The sequence below is a fragment of the Fundulus heteroclitus genome, chromosome 11 (genome assembly GCF_011125445.2).
Source record: "Fundulus heteroclitus isolate FHET01 chromosome 11, MU-UCD_Fhet_4.1, whole genome shotgun sequence".
NCBI classification, from domain to species: domain Eukaryota; kingdom Metazoa; phylum Chordata; class Actinopteri; order Cyprinodontiformes; family Fundulidae; genus Fundulus; species Fundulus heteroclitus.
In genome coordinates this window covers 17,914,517-17,934,171 of record NC_046371.1, presented here as the reverse complement: position 1 = coordinate 17,934,171, position 19,655 = coordinate 17,914,517, and the positions used below count along the sequence as shown (strand labels likewise).

Genomic DNA, 19,655 nt, shown 5'->3' with positions numbered 1-19,655 from the left:
CCAACAACCATAAATAAATGTTAGACATTATCATTTTTAGGTATTTTAGCACACTTGCTTTTATTGTTTCATAAATAAGCAGGTAGACCCGGTGCTAAAGTTGTTTTTAAATGAGTAAAAAGCATAAAGCTGATTTTATTCAGTTATGTCAGGACTGCAGAGGGCAGCTGTGGCTCAGTGGGTGGGGAACGTTGTGGGTTCGATTCCAGCTTCCCCCCCTGGAACATGTCAAAGTGCCCCTGGGCAAGGCATTTAACCCCAAGGTTAGTGAGTGCGACTGGGTGGGTGGGTCTCTAGTGTAAAATGCTCTAAGTGGTCAGTGTGACTAGAGGAGTGGCGCATAAATTTTCTCCATTTACCATATATAAGGCAAACCAATGCTTAACACAGTCACAAAGCAAAAAATAATTTACATTTTAAGATAAAGCAAACATTCACACCTAATTTAGATGTTTCTCTCTACACCAACACACCAATAATATTTAATACGTTGATAAGGTCTCACTTATGTTTCTTAGAGGCAGGATTAGTTTAGTTATAGTTAAACCTTTCTGATATAGTTGTACGGAGGCATCCTTAAATATCAGAACCTGCTTTAATTTAGAGGCTCCACATAGTCCCGCGTCCATCGCCAAGAGTGACCCTGGACATTTAGGTAACCTTAACACCCAGAAAGCTGATTGGGCCCCATGGACCTGCCATCCTGTCGTTACATCACAGTAAAATCTGCATCCTTTCCTCAGTAATACTCCTTGTGTCTCTTGGCGGTGTAGTAAATGATGAGGCCCAGCGTGATCAGCACTCCCGAGCCCACCAGAGTCAAGAAGCCCACGACGGGCCCCTTGATGAGAACGTGGCAGCCCGGGCAGGCCGGCGGCGGAGCGGGGCACTGCTGCTGAGGAGCTCCTGGGATGGGGAAGCCGTTGTGCTGGATGATGTTGCGGTAGTTGGACAGCGAAGCCTTGACGATGACCTCCTGGTGGACCTGACCGTAAAGGCCGAAGCCCGGGTCTCTTTGGTCGTTCAGGGCGTAGGCGAAGTAGCCCTTCAGGTTTATACCATCCAGGGTAAAAGCTGCGTGGGACAAGGAGGTATTTTCAGTATCTGTTCTCCTCATCCTGTCCATCACATAGAATTAGTATAAGGGATAGTGTGAATGTGGGTGCCACCTAGTGGCTTCACTGCAAAAAGGGAACTAAAAGTAAGTCAAATTTTCTTAAAATTTGTATATTTTTCCTTGATTTGAGCAGCTAAATAAGAATATTTGATACTGAGAATTTTTACCCCTAAAATAAGATAATTAGACATCCTGCACTTGAAATAAGATGGAGATAAATTGTTATTTTAAGTGCAAAAATCTTATTCCATTGGCAAATAGTCTGATTTACCAGCTCAAATCAATGAAAAATACACTAATTTCAAGAGGATTTTACCTACTTTTAGTTCTGTGTTCTGAGGATACAGATCCCCCCCCCCCCCAACATGCAGCATGTTATGGTTTCCAGAACTATTTCCCATTTTCTCACGTTACAACGACAGACAATGTATTTAATTGGGATTTTATGCAACAGACCGACACTAAGTAGCGCATGACTGTAAAGAGGAAGATTATTCATGGCTTTATTGAATGTTTTAGCAATCAAAAATGAAAAGGGTGTTGTGTATTTTTATTGCACTGCAAAAACGGAACTAAAAATAAGTAATATTTTCTTAAAATGAGTGTATCTGTCCTTGATTTTAGCAGGTAAATAAGCTTATCTGCCAATGGAATAAGATTGTTGCACTTAAAATAGGAACAACTCATCTCCATCATCTTATTTCAAGTGCAGGATGTCTAATTATCCTATTTTAGGGGTCAAAATACTCATTCCATTGGCAGATAATATTATTTACCTGCTCAGATCAAGGACAAAAACACAAATTTTAAGAACATTTAACTTATTTTTTTATCTGTTTTTCCTGTGTGAACCTCTTTCCCTCTGACAGCCCCAAATAAAATCCAGTGTGACCCCTCAGAAGTCATCCAGTCAGTGAGCGGTGTTCCATGTGTGTGATTTGATGTCTAGCAAAAATCCAGCTGTTTTGCGAGGACCCCAGAGATTTGTTAGAGCATCACAAAGACCGAGAAACACAGCAGACAGGTTGTGGAGAAAGCTGTGGAGGAGACTAAAGCAGAATCAGGTTATAAAGCAATACCTCAAGCTAGAAACACGTCGCAGGGCGACGTTTATTCCATTGACAGAAGTTAAAAAGAGAATGGCACCACTGCTCAAGACCGCCCAACAGAAGTGACAAGCGGGAGAGGTAAGTAATTATTCAGACACACAAAGTAACTCTGGAGGAGCTGCAGAGATCCGCAGCTCATATGGGTGTCACTGTTAACCGGATGACTATTAATTGAACATTCAATAAAAATTACCCTTATGGAAGAGTTGCAAAAAAAGGAAGCCATTATTGGAAAAAGTCATAAGAAGTCCTGTTTACAGCTCAAAGCTACGAGCAGAGGTGGAGCTTTCTGCGCATCATACTGAACTCTGCTGAAGACTTCAGCGCTTCTTTGAGCAGGAGCGAGGAATGTGGTCAGAGCTAAATATGGAGGCTGTCTCGGTCAAACGCAGTGAAGAAAGGTGAAGTTCACCTTCCAGCAGGACAGCGAGCCTAAACATACAGCCAGAGCCAGAGCGGAACGATTCAGATCAGAGCATATTCAGTGAGTTAGAATGGCCTAGTCAAAGTCCGGACTTATGAGAATCAGAGGCAAGGTCTAACAATTACCGTGTTAATCTACACATAAAACTCTGGCGCACTAATTGAGAAACATACCCGGAAAAGACTTTCAGGTTTAATAGCAGCAAACGGAACTTCTGCTAATTATTAACTCTGGGTAGAAGAAAACAAATGTGCGTCATAGTCCAGAGCTCTATTTGTAAAAAAAAAAAAAAAAAAAGATAATTATGTATAATTTTCCTTCAACATCACTATTATGCAGTACTTAGCGTCGGTCTATCACATAAAATCCCAAGAAGACATTTGCAACCATGAGGCAACAACACAGGTAAAGGTTTAATGGGTGTGAATACTTTAGTATTCTACACAGCGAGCGCCTTATACTCAACAACTGGGTGAAGTCTGTTAGTATTTTTTTGGGTTTGCATGAAGGTTTTCTTTGAGTCAGCTGATCAGTCAGGGGTCAGTAAATCCCTGTCTAATAATTAATCCCTACAGGGGCCAGCAAGGGACAAGATTCAGCCGTTTTAAAAGGCCGGATCTCTTGTTGAATAAACTCGCCTGTTAAAACATTAATAAAATCTGGAAAAAATCGCTGAATTAGTCCTACCTTTAAGCGCCTCGTTAATGTAGTTGTACAGGTAATAAACCCGCAGGGCGTCTTTGAAACGAGCCGGGTCTTCCTGGACTCCGTTAGCCATTATATAGATGGGCACATCGCTGTAGTGCTGCTTTACCTTCGCACAGGAGGTAATTTAATTCAATCATCATCAGTTTCTATGTGTGAAATCACCCCCTGGACTAATAAAGCTCTAAACTTACCCAGTTTAGAGCTTTCCTCAGGCCCCAGGGCACCACGGGCCTGGGCGACATGATCCATGTCGTGTCTATCATGTGCTGGACTTCCAGCATCTCCGTGTAGGTGTAGCTGCTCACATGGACGCCATATAGAGGAAAAAACGGGGCCTCGGGTTTAAAGAACGCTGAAGGTTTTTTTTTTTTACTCTTTTTGTCTGGTGTGCTTGTTTTGGACAAAAAGTGAATAATTGGAGTAAGAAGAAAAAGGCTTTAACTTACGAGTCTTCCTTGGCATGAGTCACAAGCTTGGTACTGAAGTGACTCATAGCAAAGAAGTCATACGTCCCTCTAATCAGCTGTCTGTCCTCCTCTTTGAAAACAGGCAGTCTGGGGAAATTATGAAAGCAGAGATGCTCTTGAGTAAAAGACATAAGCTGCACCTGTGGGTTCGACGCTGCCCTCACACAATAAAGCATTTCCACAATGCATCCCTTTCGGAAAAATGCAACATATTGAAATAGAAAGGAGACCATAAGAGATGGTGCTCTGATTCTCTGAAATCTGGTAGATAAAAAACAAAATTTAATTAAATTAAAAACACCTATAACAGTCAACACGTTACATTATTTATCAAGTTTCTCACCTGTTTCTTAATCTTAATGAGTAGACTTGCCCAAAAATGCAAGAAATTATTGTAGATTAGAGTAACACTGGGAGTCTAAGAAGCTGATACTAGCTGACGATTTAGTCAAGCTATCTGCTCTGGTTGGTAGCCTGCAGCTACCCAAGAAGAAGATATGTATATGTATATATATATATATATATATATATATATATATATATATATATATATATATATATATATATATATATATATATATATATATATATACACACACACACACACACATTTTCCGTCACGCTTTATCCCTGTTGGGGTCGCGAGGGGTGCTGGTGCCTATCTCCAGCATTCAATGGGCAAGAGGCGGGGTACACCCTGGACAGGTCGCCATTTATATATCTATATCTATATATAAAAATATAAAAACACAGTGAGCGCTTCTTACTCGAGTGAGTTGAGCTGTCGCAGCCAGCTCCTCATTCCTACGGGATAATCGCCGCTGCCAAAGACCGGCTCAGCAAACCAGCCGACGTAGAAATCTAAAACCCTTTTAGCCGGCTCCACGTCCTCTCGGCTGAAGGAAAACGCCGGCTCCACCCAGTCCATGTGCAGAGCCAGAGACACCTAAGACAACAAGAGCCATTGTGCCTAACATGTACAGCTGACATCAGGCATTATACAGACACTAGGTTGCACTGTTTTATTTTTTAATTCATGATTTGGGTAGATAAATTCAGTCTTTCATCCCAAGGGTTTCACTGACCTGACCTCCTTGCGTGGGTCTAAACTCAAGGTCGTACACGTGCCAGGCCAGAGCGTGTGCCCGCAGCATCTCGTGGCCCTCCTGATAGCTCACCATCTCATCGTTGGGTTCGTTCAAGGTGATCCACATCTTCACGTGAGCCCCCAGTTCTCTGTAACAAAGCCTGGCATACTCTGCAAAGGACTGTGGTGTCTTGCTGAGGAACAAAACAGTGCATTAATACAGTCAAACCATACAGCCGCAAGTACAATTTGAAATGACATGGAACAAATTAACAATTCGGAGTTGTAATGCAAATATTCAGGCTTCCTATGCAGTCTTGAAAAGTCTGCAGAAGTATAGTTTTAGATTATTTTTATTAAAACAACCCCCGTTCAGCCACCATGACCGCTAAGCCCACCCACCAGACCGAGGAGACCCAGTCTGGTAATGTGTGAAATTGTTAACATGGAATATTTGTAGGACCCATGAGCATTAATTGGTTTTTTTATTGTTAGTCTAGAAAGCTGAATATTTTTGGGTTTTGAACCTCATGCCAGTTCCTGCAGCTACATGGGACTAAATGGGGGAAAGTGAACTTCATACTTACTGACAATAGAGAATAATCTATTGTGTTTTATTCTAATAGAAAATGCACCAAGACAGGGTGGTCCAGGGAATATCACAGCCTGTTTACTTGAAGACAAGAACAGTCTGTCAGTGGTCGTAAAATGCCCTAAAACACAGAAAGCCAAACTTTCAAACTAGAAAGCATCTGTTATAGATTCAGCGCATGGTAAGGCAAAAATTACTTCCTTAAGCTGCTGTCACACTGTTCATTATCTTAACATCCATGTTGCCATGTGGAAAAATTTGTTATGTGGGTTATTTTTTGTCATTTTTTTAGGTGCTTCGTAAGGTATAGTGCATGTTTATTGGAATAAACGGAGTAGATTTCACTTTTTTACACTGTGTCGGGATTAACACGGTACTTTCTATCATGACGCCACTGTTAAGTTTTTATTGTTTTCCCATTTAAGGGTGGTCTGCTAATCCTGGACGTCAGTAAATCTTCATAGGTGCAAACAGAGCGACTGCAGGGGGTTGAATGACATTTAGTTAGGTTATTATCAGACTATTCCTGCAAACATTTGAGATTCACTGTTGTAAACTCTGTTGCAGTGTTTTCTGCATATCAGAGGCTTGATGCTCAAGCTGTAGATTTTTTTGACATGTCTTCAAAATCCATAGCAGTCTGGCTAAGCTGATGGTCAAAGTCTGTGTGCTGTTGAGTTGACAGTACTGCAAGGGTTAGGTAGATACGCAACTGTGTCTAACAGGGAAAGAATCGGCAACATGTCCCACCTGTTGAGCCACCTGTTAGCAGTGTCGAGTGGGGTAGGCAGGCTGCTGCGCTGGCGCGTGTGGTGCCACAGGGTGACAACAGGCGTGACGTTGGCCTGCACCAGCTGACGCGTAAAGCAGCGGTAATATCCCAGCAGGGTGGTGTTGGGATAAGCCACATCACCGTTAGGCACCAGAGCAGACCAGTTGAGGGAAAAGTGGAAGTGGTTTACCCCCACCTGCCTGATTTCATCCACCTAAAATAAGTGAGAAGAGAAGAAAATGGAGTTAGAGACTGAAGGTTTGTGTAGTCATTATAAAGCAAACACCAGACTACAGTATAACTCAGGGTTTAGACACATGGATGGATGGATGGATGGATGGATGGATGGATGGATGGATGGATGGATGGATGGATGGATGGATGGATGGATGGATGGATGGATGGATGGATGGATGGATGGATGGATGGATGGATGGATGGATGGATGGATGGATGGATCGATAGGAACAAACAGAAAGATGAACAGGTTCTTGGATGGAACTTTTAAATCATGGGAAAGATGATAAAGTCTGATTGTACAAAAATATAAATTCTTTCTTTCTTTATCTTCTTATTTCTTATTGTATTTCCAAACATGGAGGCTGAGAACGTTGGTCTAGTTAAGGTCATAGTTACAGTCAGGAAATGACCATGCTGAAGTATAAACATAGTTTTAGCATGCCATAAGCACATACAGTTTACAACTTTTTCATTAAAGTCGATAAGTCGTTGCATTGCAGATATTTATCTCAAAGCGATAAATCCTGACAACAGAGAATATCGATACATGAAAACTTCTCTCCCAGCAGGATATCTGAACTAAGGCGGTAATCTAACATTTATGACTTTCTGCACTGTTATTTCAGGATGAAAAGGAATGGATCAGCATCTGAATTCCCTTCTAAAAGTCATACAGAAATTTGCATCCAAGTCTGACTTTCCAGAGCGACAGCAGGTAATGCTGCTAGTCAACTTTTAAGTCAATCTGTTTGGACGATTTGATTGAACTGACTTTTTATTGCGCTTTAAGATGACAGGTGTTGTGGATTGGTGTTTTCTAAATCAGATATGATAGAGAAATTTGAATGTTTGGCAGGCGGACCTGTTGCCAGATGGTGGCGTAATCGGCACAGTGCCTGGCTCTGTGCACAGGTGACGTGCTGAAGCCCTCCAGCTTGATCAGCTCTCCGTTGTTGGAGATGTTCCACAGGTAAATATTGGGGTCCGCGAACTGGGTGGGCGTGGTCTCCACCTACAACAAAAGGACAAACATGCACATGCTTACACTCTGGTGATCACTCCCCTGCTAACAAAGGCCAGATGGGACAAACCGATGACAGACAGCTGGTCCAGTGTCGCTCATCTGAGCAGCCAAAATGTGAGCTTAGGTGGTTTATGATTAAGAGACGATCAGCTGCTGGACTTTCAACCATGAAAACTGGCTGCTAGAAAAACCACAGATGTTCAATCATTGTATAGGGATGGACAGGACAGACTCACAGTTGCAGATTTTATTCTCTTTTTTGTGTAAAAAATTTTAATTTTTCTTGTGTATACTGTCGACCAGGGATCACCAACCTTTTAGAAGTTGAGAACTACTTCATTGGTAGTGACATACAAAGGACTATACCTGTACTGACCTTTGAACTAAATGTATGTAATATAAACATGTTTTTAATGCATTCATCATTTTAAATCTATGTAAATACAAGTATGATTAAAGTATGCGGCCACCATGTTGGTGAACCCTGCTGTAGACTATCTGCTTGGTTAGCAGCATCACACCAGCATGATGTAAAAAGGCGGATTTAGAGTCAAACATTTCCCTTTATAGTAACAATGTTTGGGCTGTACCTAATATGAGATCCACAGGGAAACTTTGAACCCAAGCTCAAAGAAAAAAGTTAATATTTTATTGAAGTCCCATTTCTCGGGAAGCATTTTGAGCTTCATTATTTATGCGACCGCTGAACAACGGCAACCGCCCCCCCCCCCCCCCCTCTCCCGCCCATACACACACACACAAACACAGCATCCACATCTTCCCCACTGCAGACACTTTAACACACCTGGATGGAGTTGGCAGACACACCCCATGCAAAATCACACGGGAACATTCCCTGTGCTGGTCTGTTCTCTGGAAGTTCAGGGAAGCCATTCTTATGGATGACATTTCTGTAAAAAAAAAAAAAAACAGTGACAAGAATCATGCTGGTGAACAGTTGCAAAATAATTGATTCACTATTTTCCCCCTATATGCCCAAATAAATGCTGCAAATGAATTGATTAAGTGGAATTAGCCACGCCTGTCTGGTTCAATTTCGTTAGCCACATCCAGGCTTGTAGTGGGCAATAGGAACTTGAAAAGCAACAAACTATAAATTAATCTAAAAATATTCAAGAACAGATGAGGAACAAGGTAATTGACATCTATCAATCTGAAAGGCGTCACCAAAGCTATCTCTAAGGCTTTGGGACTAAAGTGAACAACAGCCCGAGTTTTATCTCGCAGTGGCGAACCTTCTCAAGAGTGAGCGGTCCACTAAAATTACTCTAAGAGGGCATCAACGGCTCATCTAGGAGGTCATGAAAGAACCAGGAACAGCATATAAAGCACTATGGCCCCACTTGCCTCAGAAAAGTTCAAGATTCAACAATAAGAAAGACCCCGGGGTGGGGGGTGTGGGGGGAAGGACATCCAATGGTGACCAAAAAAAACACAAAGACAACCTCACATTTCCTAAGAGAAGCTCTTAATGATCTCCAAGACTTCTGTGGAGCTTTTTGGAGGGGTGTGCGTCGCGATGCATCTGGTGCAAAACCAACAGCATTTCAATCTCGCCGACGGTCAAACTTGGTGGTGACTGTGTGACGGTCTGGGGGCAGTTTGATGCTTCAGGATCAGGACGACTTGGAGTGACTGGTGGGACCCCGGATTCTGCTCTTTGACCTCTTTTGTCTAAACCGGTTAGACCCAAAATCAACGGATGCTGAGACAACCTCCAGTGGTCCGCACCCACGTACACATCCTACCTGTAGAAGGTGGCCGATGTCTTTGGCTCCCTCTTCATGTCAGGAGTGTTGAAGTCAACATAGTACAGACCGCGGCGGATGCCATATTCTCTGTGCCACTCAAAGCCGTCGATGAGAGACCAGGCGGTGTATCCAATCACGTTCACTCCGTCTTTGATGATTGCTGGGCAACAAACACGTTAGACATAGCTAGTATTTAGTTTACTGTTAAATATATGGAGGATCGAGGTGAACATTAGTTTTTCTGCTCTTATCAGGACGTCTGGACTCACATTTCAGGGTCTCCGCGATGAACCTCTTGAGGTAGTACATGTGTTTCGGGTCTTCCGTCTTGGTGTTCCCAAGGACGTACCTGTCTCAAATGAAAACTAGGTTCAACGCTATCTAAGCACGCAGATTATAAACGGCATAGGCAAACCAAGCCTTAGGGCCCCCGAACCTTCAGGGGCCTCCCAGAAAAGCCTGGATGTTGACACAGACCACAGATCTAAAATTTGTCATATCTGTTCATTGATGATGAGAATATTATTGCATCTGATTTGACCGTCTCAGCATTGATGAATTAAAAGACTTTAAAATGTTTCAAATAAAAATTCAATTGGAAAGCTTGCTTCTTAAAAGTGCAAAGGATTTTTTTCCTAATGTTTGATGGTTGTGTTAACATGGCTCCAGTCTGATGCTTTGAGTTTGTTCTCTATGTGTATGACTTTGGTTCGCTCACAAATATGTCTCAGCAAAACCAGTCGTCTTTTTGTGCTTTTTGAGCTTAGCCGACGTGGGCCAACTCTCCCATATCAAAGCAGATTTCTACTGTAATAATTTAGTGGGGGTGAAGCTCTTAGCAGGAAGAGAGGCCCTAAATCCCAAATCACATTCTGTTACAGACCCAACCTTGAGCCAGCCGTGGTAGAGAGACAGAAATGTCGGTAACACTTTATTTGAAGGGGTGTACATAAGACTGACATTGCACTGTCATAAACATGACATAACACCTGTTATGAACATAAATTACTCATTATGAATGTTTAGGACTGTTGTCATTAATTGTCATTCGGTAAATTATGACACTATTAAAGCAAAGTTGACATTGTTTAACATGTCTTTGTTATGACAAGCCCTTAACTTAACAAAACCCCAAATCAAGAACTTAATTTAACCTAATCCCAAATCAAGCCCTAAATTTAACCTATTCCCAAATCAAGCCCTTAATTTAACCTAATCCCAAACCAAGACCTTAATTTAACCAAATCCCAAATCAAGACCTTAATTTAACCTAATCCCAAATCAAGACCTTAATTTAACCTAATCCCAAATCAAGCCCTAAATTTAACCTAATCCCAAATCAAGCACTAAATTTAACCTAATCTCAAATCAAGCCCTTAATTTAACCTAATCCCAAACCAGGACCTTAATTTAACCTAATCCCAAATCAAGACCTTAATTTAACCTAATCCCAAATCAAGCCCTAAATTTAACCTAATCCCAAACCAAGACCTTAATTTAACCAAATCCCAAATCAAGACCTTAATTTAACCTAATCCCAAATCAAGCCCTAAATTTAATTTATTCCCAAATCAAGCCCTTAATTTAACCTAATCCCAAACCAGGACTTTAATTTAACCTAATCCCAAATCAAGACCTTAATTTAACCTAATCCAAAATCAAGCCCTAAATTTAACCTAATCCCAAACCAAGACCTTAATTTAACCTAATCCCAAATCAAGCCCTAAATTTAACCAAATCCCAAATCAAGCCCTAAATTTAACCTAATCTCAAATCAAGCCCTTAATTTAACCTAATCCCAAACCAGGACCTTAATTTAACCTAATCCCAAATCAAAACCTTAATTTAACCTAATCTCAAATCAAGCCCTAAACTTAACCTTGTCTCTGTTAATGTCAAGTTGTCATAACAAAACAAACATAACAACTTTGCTTTAATAGTGTCATAATTTATAGAATGACAATGACAACAGTCTTAAACATTCATAAAGAGTAATTTATGTTCATAACAGGTGTTATGTCATGTTTATGACAGTGTAATGTCAGTCTTATGTACACCCCTTCAAATAAAGTGTAACCGAAATGTCTCTAAGGAATCCAAACCCACCAACCACTCTGCACCACAAAGATGGGGGGCTTGTCGTACTCCGCGTTGACCCAGTAGAGCAGCATCCTCAGGTCCAGATCCTCAAGCTGCCCGAACTTCAGGCTGTCGTTGATGAGCTGGAAGCTCAGCGTTGCTCCGTGAGAGAGGGCAAAGAAGTCGGCCGTCCCTCTCACCTGCTCCCTCTCCTCCTGGGTGAAGGAGGGCAGGCGCGAGCCGAGCCGCTCCCTCATGCAGGGAGGGTAGTCGCCGTCCGTGAACAGCGGCCGGGCAAACCAGCCCAGGACGTGGTCCAGGGAGCACTGGCACTCCCGCAGGCTCTCCAGCCGGGTGCGGCGGGGCTTGATCCAGTGAGAGGCCAGCGCCATGGAGAGTTTCCCCTGCTGCCGGGGCCGATAGCAGCGGTCGTAGAGGTGCCACGCAGCTGCATGGGCCTGGAGGACAGGAGGAGGCCAGCGTCAAACACAGACATGAGACATACCAGAAAATAGGGTCTAATTGTATAATTATTATGATATAACTATTAGAAGCAGGCAAATGGGAAGCACAAATTTAGCACGACCAAAGACCTCCTTTGATGTAATTTTATGTGATCAACCAACACACAGAAGTGCATAATTGTAAAGTGGAGGGGGGAAATGATGCATGGTTTTTGTTTTTTTCTTGGAAACAAACAGAAATCTGGGCTGTCGTTGTGAGAGAGCTATGTCTCCTCTGTGTTTCAGGTCTGCCTTACTGCCACAGCAGAGATGTGTTGCAGCTCATCATCCGCTGCATAAAGAGCGGCGCCTCCAAAAGCCTCACCCCTTCCGCTGCGCCCTGATCTGCAGTCATCTTCTCTTTCGCCCTGTGTGAACTCATGCAGTGCTTTGCCCAATTCCATCTTGGTAAATTCCTTGATAGCTCTGGCTCTGTGTTTCGGGTCATCGTCCCTCTGAAAGGTGGCTCTAACGTATTTTGCATCCTTTTAAAGTTTTTTTCTCTAGGATTGTCCTATATTTAACCCCATCAACTCTTACCAGCTTCCCTGTCCTCGCCAAAGTAAAAACCTCCCCACATCATGATACTGCCACCACCAGGTCAATGGTGTTTTCATGCTGATGTGGAGTGTTGGTTCTTCCCCTACTTATAGTGTTCTGCAGGTAGGTCAAAAAGTTCGATCTTGATTTCATCTGACTAGAGCACCTTCTTACACGTTTGCCATGCCCTTAATTTGGCTTAAAATAAATTGTAAACAGAACTTCTTATTGCTGTGTTTCAGGCATGGCTTCTTCTCCCAAGAAGGACAGATTTATGCCGCAGATTCTCCGATCCGAGCAGCTCCTCCAGAGTAAGACTCTTGGCTGCTTCTCTGATTAATGCTGGTCAGCTTAGGTAAATAGCAACATCTTGGTAAGGTCCCAGTTATACTAAAACGCGACATTTTCAGTTGATGGTTTAAAACGTTTTCTGGAGTGGCAATCGTAAAAATGGGTTAGGGTGGTTGGCGAGATAATTAATCCCCACTTACTGGAGTGGTAAAGCTGATCGGGTTGATCGTAAAAATGAGGAAAGGTGGTTGGCTGAAGGGGTCATCATGAATCCATCTTTAGCTAGACCAGTGTCAACAGTTTTGGGTTTTGAAAGAGGAAATTGTGATACTGTGGGGGTAATTAGGACTGATTATGTCTGCGTGAAAACTATGTGGGTACACACTAACGAGAGCTAGCCGTTCCTATTCGTGGAAATACTCCCAATAAAACTGTAATCAAGAAATCTGAACGCAATCAATTCCCAAAACTTAGGTCACATGTACCTTTCCTTTAATAAGACAAACAGGCAAAACCCTTTAGTGCATTTTTCAGATCTACAAGGGTTACTTTAAAGATCCCATTACTACAGGAAGCTATTTTGTTTCATTGACATACTCTTGATTTATTGCAGGTTAAAATAACATTTATTGTCAAATCGTGTTTAGACAATATTACTGTAGCGGCCTAATGCCCATAAAGTTTTCCATTGGTTAATACGGAAGATAAAAAAAAATGCAAATTTGTTTTATTGTTATAATGGATGAAAACATTTCTTTCTAAAAGTTTATTTCTTGAGAGATCCCGGACCATTTTCCACTAGACAACATGCTTTATTAAATACAAACAGTTTTAAATATAAATCCCCCTGGCGTATAATGCCGGGCTCAGCTGTGAACAGTGTTTCTAAAACTCCTCTGAACAAACCTTGAGCAAGTTGTGTCCGACCCGATATGGGAGATCGGGGTCGTTCTTTATCCCGGGCGCGACCACCCCGGTTCCGTATCCGTGCTGCGCCACCACAAACGGGTTATCGATGGTGATCCAGAACTTCACGTCATCCCCGAAGGCTTGGAAGCAGAAATCGGCGTAGTCCTTAAAGATCTCCACCAGCTCCGGGTTGCTCCAGCCGCCCAGGCTCTGCTGGAGCTGCTCGGGTAGGTCCCAGTGGTACAGGGTGACCACCGGCTGGACGCGGATCTCCTTCAGCTTCTTGATGAGCGTCCGGTAGTAGTTGGTGCCCACCTCGTTGTAGCTTCCGCGCGTCCCGTTCGGGAAGATCCTGGACCAGGACAGGGAGAACCTGTAGTGGCTCACCCCCAGCTGGCGGATGGCTCGGATGTCTGCGTGGACGTTGTGGTAGCTGTCGCTGCCCACGTCCCCGGTGGCCATGCGGTTCCCGCCGCGCGTAAAGGTGTCCCAGATGGAGAGCCCCTTGCCGTCCTTCTCGAACGCCCCCTCCACCTGGTACGCCGCCGTGCCCACCGCCCATATGAAGTCCCCGGGGAAGGTGTCATAGAGGAAAACCTTGTCTCCGGGGTAGGGGAGCTTGCTGAAGCGGCCCCACGTCTTTAACCCAGCGTGCGGCTTCGCGGCCGCGGAGCCGAGAAGGAGAAACGTCAAGAGGGCGAAAAGCGCGCCCATGGTTCCTGATGTGACTGAGCCTCACCTTGCCATGCTTGGAGGCTTAAAAATGAGCCGTGCGCGGAGTAGTCAGTCAGCCAGCGGTGAACTCCTGCAAGCCTCTCCAAAATCTGTCAATTATTACCCAGACACCTGACGCACGGAGGCCTGCGGGGCACAGCATGCTGCTGAGGGCCCCAAAATGATCAATGCACGCCGGTGATCACTAACGACGCTAATCTGGTTTGGTTCTTCCGGGTTTATTATTCTAACTGAATTAAATCATAATTTCACACAGCGGTCCCCAGGTGGAGATCCTTTCTGCGTCGTAAACAGCGCCATTATTTCACAGCCTCAGCTGGCAGATTATCGCCTAAATGCATCCTGATGCGACATGAAAAGAAAAGTCATCTACATCTTTATCAGCGGTCCAGGAGGAACAGCTCAGTGAGTGCTCCCTGCTGCACCACGCCTACGCCACCGCCTTATCTTCCTGATTATCAGCCGGTTGCTCAGAAACCCAGGCCTCTCCATCCACACACAGGCCTTAAAGGAAGAGCCTGTTGGTGGATGTTGGTGTTTGAGTCACAAAGCGGGCCAGCTTGATGGCTGACATGCCACTGTAACAGGTGGATGGATGTCTGGTGTCAGGTGGGTTCAAAGGGGTCATCCGGATCAGCAGCCTGAACCACCTCAACGGACTCCCTTCAACGCAGAGGCTCTGCTTTTTTTTTTTTGCTAAATAAACAAAGTAAATACTTGCATTGTTATGAATTCTGAATAATATACGGATAAATCACCACTCCAGGGACTGTTTACAGTGCCCTGCAGAAGTTTTCAAATCTACAGGTGGTTTTCAGGTTGTGCCACATGTGGCATGTCTTTAGGATTTTATGTAACAGAGCGACAAAGGATCATAAAGCAGAAGGAAAAAGCTAAATTGTTTTTCTCATTTTTGTTTCTACAAAAACAAAAAGTTTTCCATTAGTTAATATGGGAGATAAAAATAATTTCTCATTTTTGTTTCTACAAAAAAAGTTTTCCATTGGTTAATATGGAAGATAATTTTCCTTATGCAAATTTATCGTTTGCAGGGTCTATTTGTATTCAGCCTCCTTATTCAATTATTTGTAGACTAAAAAACACTTTCGCTGAAATTACAGCTGTAGGTCTCCACCTGCTTTGTACATTTAGAGAATGACATTTTTGCCCATTTTTTTTATTTGTAAAATAGCTCAGGCACAGTTAGATAGAGAGGAGGTGGTCTGGGAACATCAATTTTCCAGTCATAGCGCAGATTCTGCATTTGATTTGCACTTTGACAGGGCCATCCTATCACATCAGCACACTATGATTTTAAACCACTCCATTCCAGCTGACTGGACGCGTTTAAGGATTTTCTTACTGAACTGAGCTATATTTAGCTTACTGCATCCTCCCATCAGTTTGTCCCTGTAAAGAAAAGCATGGCATGATGTTTCTACCACCATGTTGGTCAAAAAGATCAGTTACGGTGCAGCTCAGTGCAGCAAGGCTTGCACTGAGCTGCCTTCTTTCTTGACCGAACCTCAAAAATATTACAGTCCAGTAGCATCACAATTGTTTTTTACTCTGTGTTGGGTATCACATGAAATCCCTACGTAACAAAATAAGGCAACCTGTTTTTTTTTGGGACCTACAGTATATGTGTACCATTTTAATGTCTTCCCTTGCATAATTGCAATAATTCATTAGTTTGAGTATTAATTATGATGGGGGGGGGGGGGGATACAAGAAAGGATGTTTCTGCGGTCTACTTTACCACAATGCACTTGTTTTCCATTTGAAATGCCGTTACATAAACCTAAATGAAAATGTAAATATATTTTCAATTAAAAGAAATTACATCTGTGTAGTTATGTTTGCACTTTTTACAAGCTGTTCTCAGTTTTATTATGCGGTTTATAGTTTTCAGAGGTTTCCAGCCATAAGAACTGCTGTCATTTACTCTGAAAGGAGAGCAGAGCAGCAAAGGTTTACAGACTCAGTCATGGACCCCGACTGGGAAAAGCACATGGAAGTGCTTTTTTTTTTTTGTTTGTTTTTCCCCTTTCCTTTCTCCATCCTGCCGAGCTGCATTGGAAAGTTTAGAACTCAAGTGGAACTGATTGCATAAGTAGTGTGGAGGAAAGGTAGTTACAACACAGGGTGAAAATGGTTAAGAGGTGCCTGGCAGCCTGAGGACAGGCGGTTAGTGAGACAGGACATAAAGTGCACAAAGTGAATAATATAATCAAGGTGCTAGCTAATTAAAACTAATATATTTGGAATATAAAAAAAAATCCAAAAATCTTAACGGTAACTTAGGAATTTGACTTATATTTAACTTAATTTGGCAATTATATCTTAAGTTATATTGTCTTTAGGTTTGATTTCTGACTAAATTTGAGCTTCCCATCTTATGTTTTCTTTGATAGAAAACGTTTTCACCAATCTGTCTGGATGATTTGATTAAATTTGACTTTGGAAAGTGCCTTGAGATGACGTGTATTGTGCATTGGTGCTAAATAAATACAATTGAATTATGAAGTTTTAACCTAGTGTCGTTTAACACACTACGCGTACTCAGGTTGCATGTTCCATTATCATTAATTGGTTTTCATATTCTCAATAGACCTTACCCAGGAATCAGCAGGGATAATGACCACCGGAGTTTCAAAATAAAGGTTCACTCTAAAAATCAAAGACTAAAGTGGTCTCAAAATAAAAAGCAATTTTTTAAAAAGAATATATTTTCGTCCCGTGGGGCTAAATTGTCAAGTCAAAACTACTCAAGGGCAAAAAAATAACTAATGCAAATTCATTTTACCAGCTCCACAAAATATAAGTCAGATTTTCTGTAGGAAAAGGATGTGTAAAAGGATTTTTACCGTATTAAAGGATGGTGTGTTTGCAAATTCTTTTGAGCTTGATAAAAAAAATCTCTATCTCGGAAATAAGATGTGTACTTAACATTTTCAATTGTAAAACAATTTTAAGTTGTCTGCATAATGTTGCCCTAATTAAAAACAGAAACATCTTGTACCAAAATCTCTTTTTGAAAAGAATGGGTTATCCATGACATCAGGTGGGTGGGTCTGATGTTCAATAAGAATACCTTCCTTACTTATTAAGACTTCTTACACTACCTGTACCTCCCAGATTGCTGTGGTAATCAATGTAATTCAATCTGTTGTAGTTGTGTTATTTATAGTTTACCTTCCACCTTCTATGTTGGATGAATCCCCTAACAGGATGTCACTTTACCAGCTGCAGTTACGTATTGGAACAATCAGGTAAATAATCTGTTGGAAAGAAATTTGGACTCTCTCAAAGGTTCTGCTTGGTAATAACGTCAAGGAAGTGTCTTTTACACTATTTAAATTGATGTCACCCAATTAAACCCTTCTCAAACCCTTTCATAAGAACTTTGATGTGGACTGTGCTTGTAGTGATTCTCACCCAGTTTGTTGTCCACCTGTTCTGGAAGGACAGCTATAGATTTATTTTGTACAATATAACTGAAGAGTTAGAACCTTATTTTGAAAATATATTTGGTTGTATTAAGGTAAAGCACACACACAAAAAATATGTTCTGATAGTCCTTGCCAAATATTACATTCACAAATGTAAATTTCCAAAACAAAGCTACCTTTTCTACAAAGAAATAGTATTTGACTTATCCATTTCATCTTCCAAAAACAAAGATACGTAAAGTCTTTTCCCCCCAATTCAATGTTTTTAGTAAACGAGGGGAAAAAAAGTCGTTTAGTGTTTGATCTGATTATCACTGCCAACCCACATTTTTTGCATGGATTTTATCGTTAACCTTATCACATTGATCTCAGCTCTAGTATTAATCAATATTTTACTTTATTGAAGACATTTTTATGACAAAAACGTCTTCAATAAAGTAAAAAAAAATAATAAGTGCAAGCTACTTTTAGCCATGTTAGCATTACCATGTTAGCTAACATTTGCATAGTAAACATGTTCTATTAGCCAACATGCTAATGTTAATTTTACTATTTAATAATAGCAAAGATGCTGTTAGCACAGTAGGATTTTTTTTGTCGGTAGCATTTTAGTTAATGCTAGTATATTAACAGTTACGAATATATATAAAGTAGTAACTAAGACTCGACAGCATGTACCGACAGCTAACATGCTAAGCTAGCGTTAACATAGAAGAAAATGTGAACTAAATCGAGCATGCTACTGGTAGCTAATATTGCCATTTTAGCCAATACTACATTATTAGCTAATGTGAAAATACCTAAATTGAAAGATAAATATTTTGCTAACATAATGCTAGCATGTTAATTGACATTAGCTCTTTCCAAGTATAGGCCAATAATAATTATTTTTTTTAATGTGAACCAATATTTGGCAAGTTTTGTCCAGTTTAGGTTAGCATTAGCAAAGTTTTCACTGCAGAATATACACATACGGAGATAAATGACATAAAAACAAAATAAACACGAATCAAACATTACAGGTTTTATAGAGAATCGTATTGATACAACGGAGGATGTGACTGGGTGGATGTGAAGCCAAGTTAAGCAGCAGTGACGAACACGACAACCAAAGCTGCTCATGACTTCCTTCTAGCAGTGAGAACCAAACTAAAAATTAAACGCATACTACGATAACATCCAGAAGCAACTCTACAATTGGATCATTGTCATTTTTTTTTTAAAAGTATTTCAACCATTATTAAAAAAAAAAATTAATATACATAGCTGTAAACAAAAACATTTTCATTAACAGTAAAATGACACTAATACCGTCACAAAAAACTTGAAGGGTAATTGTTTTTTTTTGTTTGTTTTTTTTAAATAGCAGAAACATCAGGAAGTTTAATAAGCAATACTGTTTTAATGGGACATTTTTAAGAACAGCGGTAAAAGTCTTGACGGCATCCCCCCAGTCAGCATCAAACACAACAACAGAACATGAAACAGACAGATTATTTACAAGAGTGATTTTTTTTTTCTTTCTTTTTCCTTGTATTCCTGTTAAAATGGTTTCTACCTAATGTGGCAAACATCATCACAAGGCGACACAAAGCAACGATCCACAGCTGACGATGCAGATGTTCTGATGTAGTGTGCGCGTGGTATATGCAAGAGTGTACACGGGTGTAACAGTAGGAGCGTGGGCATATGAAAAGTTTAAAAAGTTTAATGTCCACATGGTCTTCCCTCCTCGACTTCAACAGACACGTTTCTCTCCCCTCAGCTCATCTTCTTCGGCCGGCCGCCTTCTTACGACCCTGGAGGCAGGAACATTTAAAAAAACAAAAAAAAA

The 19,655-nt window shown here is 41.4% G+C and overlaps 2 protein-coding genes across 3 annotated transcripts in view; both read right to left on the bottom strand.

Annotated features, from left to right (window-relative positions):
- Nucleotides 1–404: 404 nt before the first annotated feature.
- On the bottom strand, nucleotides 405–14,624 carry kl (klotho). Its single transcript, XM_036143004.1, has 13 exons — nucleotides 13,632–14,624; nucleotides 11,419–11,849; nucleotides 9,582–9,661; nucleotides 9,310–9,472; nucleotides 8,346–8,451; nucleotides 7,379–7,528; nucleotides 6,255–6,490; nucleotides 4,911–5,106; nucleotides 4,593–4,771; nucleotides 3,805–3,912; nucleotides 3,550–3,655; nucleotides 3,338–3,464; nucleotides 405–1,074 (listed from the first exon to the last, which is right to left on the bottom strand). The coding sequence occupies exons 1-13, from the start codon at nucleotides 14,346–14,348 to the stop codon at nucleotides 740–742; spliced, it is 2,934 nt and encodes a 977-aa protein (XP_035998897.1). The 5' UTR covers nucleotides 14,349–14,624; the 3' UTR covers nucleotides 405–739.
- A 4,206-nt stretch (nucleotides 14,625–18,830) lies between these two features.
- Nucleotides 18,831–19,655, bottom strand: part of pds5b (PDS5 cohesin associated factor B) — a 44,035-nt gene continuing 43,210 nt past the window's right edge. For both annotated transcript variants that reach the window (XM_036143002.1, XM_036143003.1), the window contains exon 35: nucleotides 18,831–19,620. In XM_036143002.1, coding sequence (XP_035998895.1) covers nucleotides 19,588–19,620 — 33 coding nt within the window. In that variant the 3' untranslated portion in view covers nucleotides 18,831–19,587. The remainder of the gene's footprint in view (nucleotides 19,621–19,655) is intronic.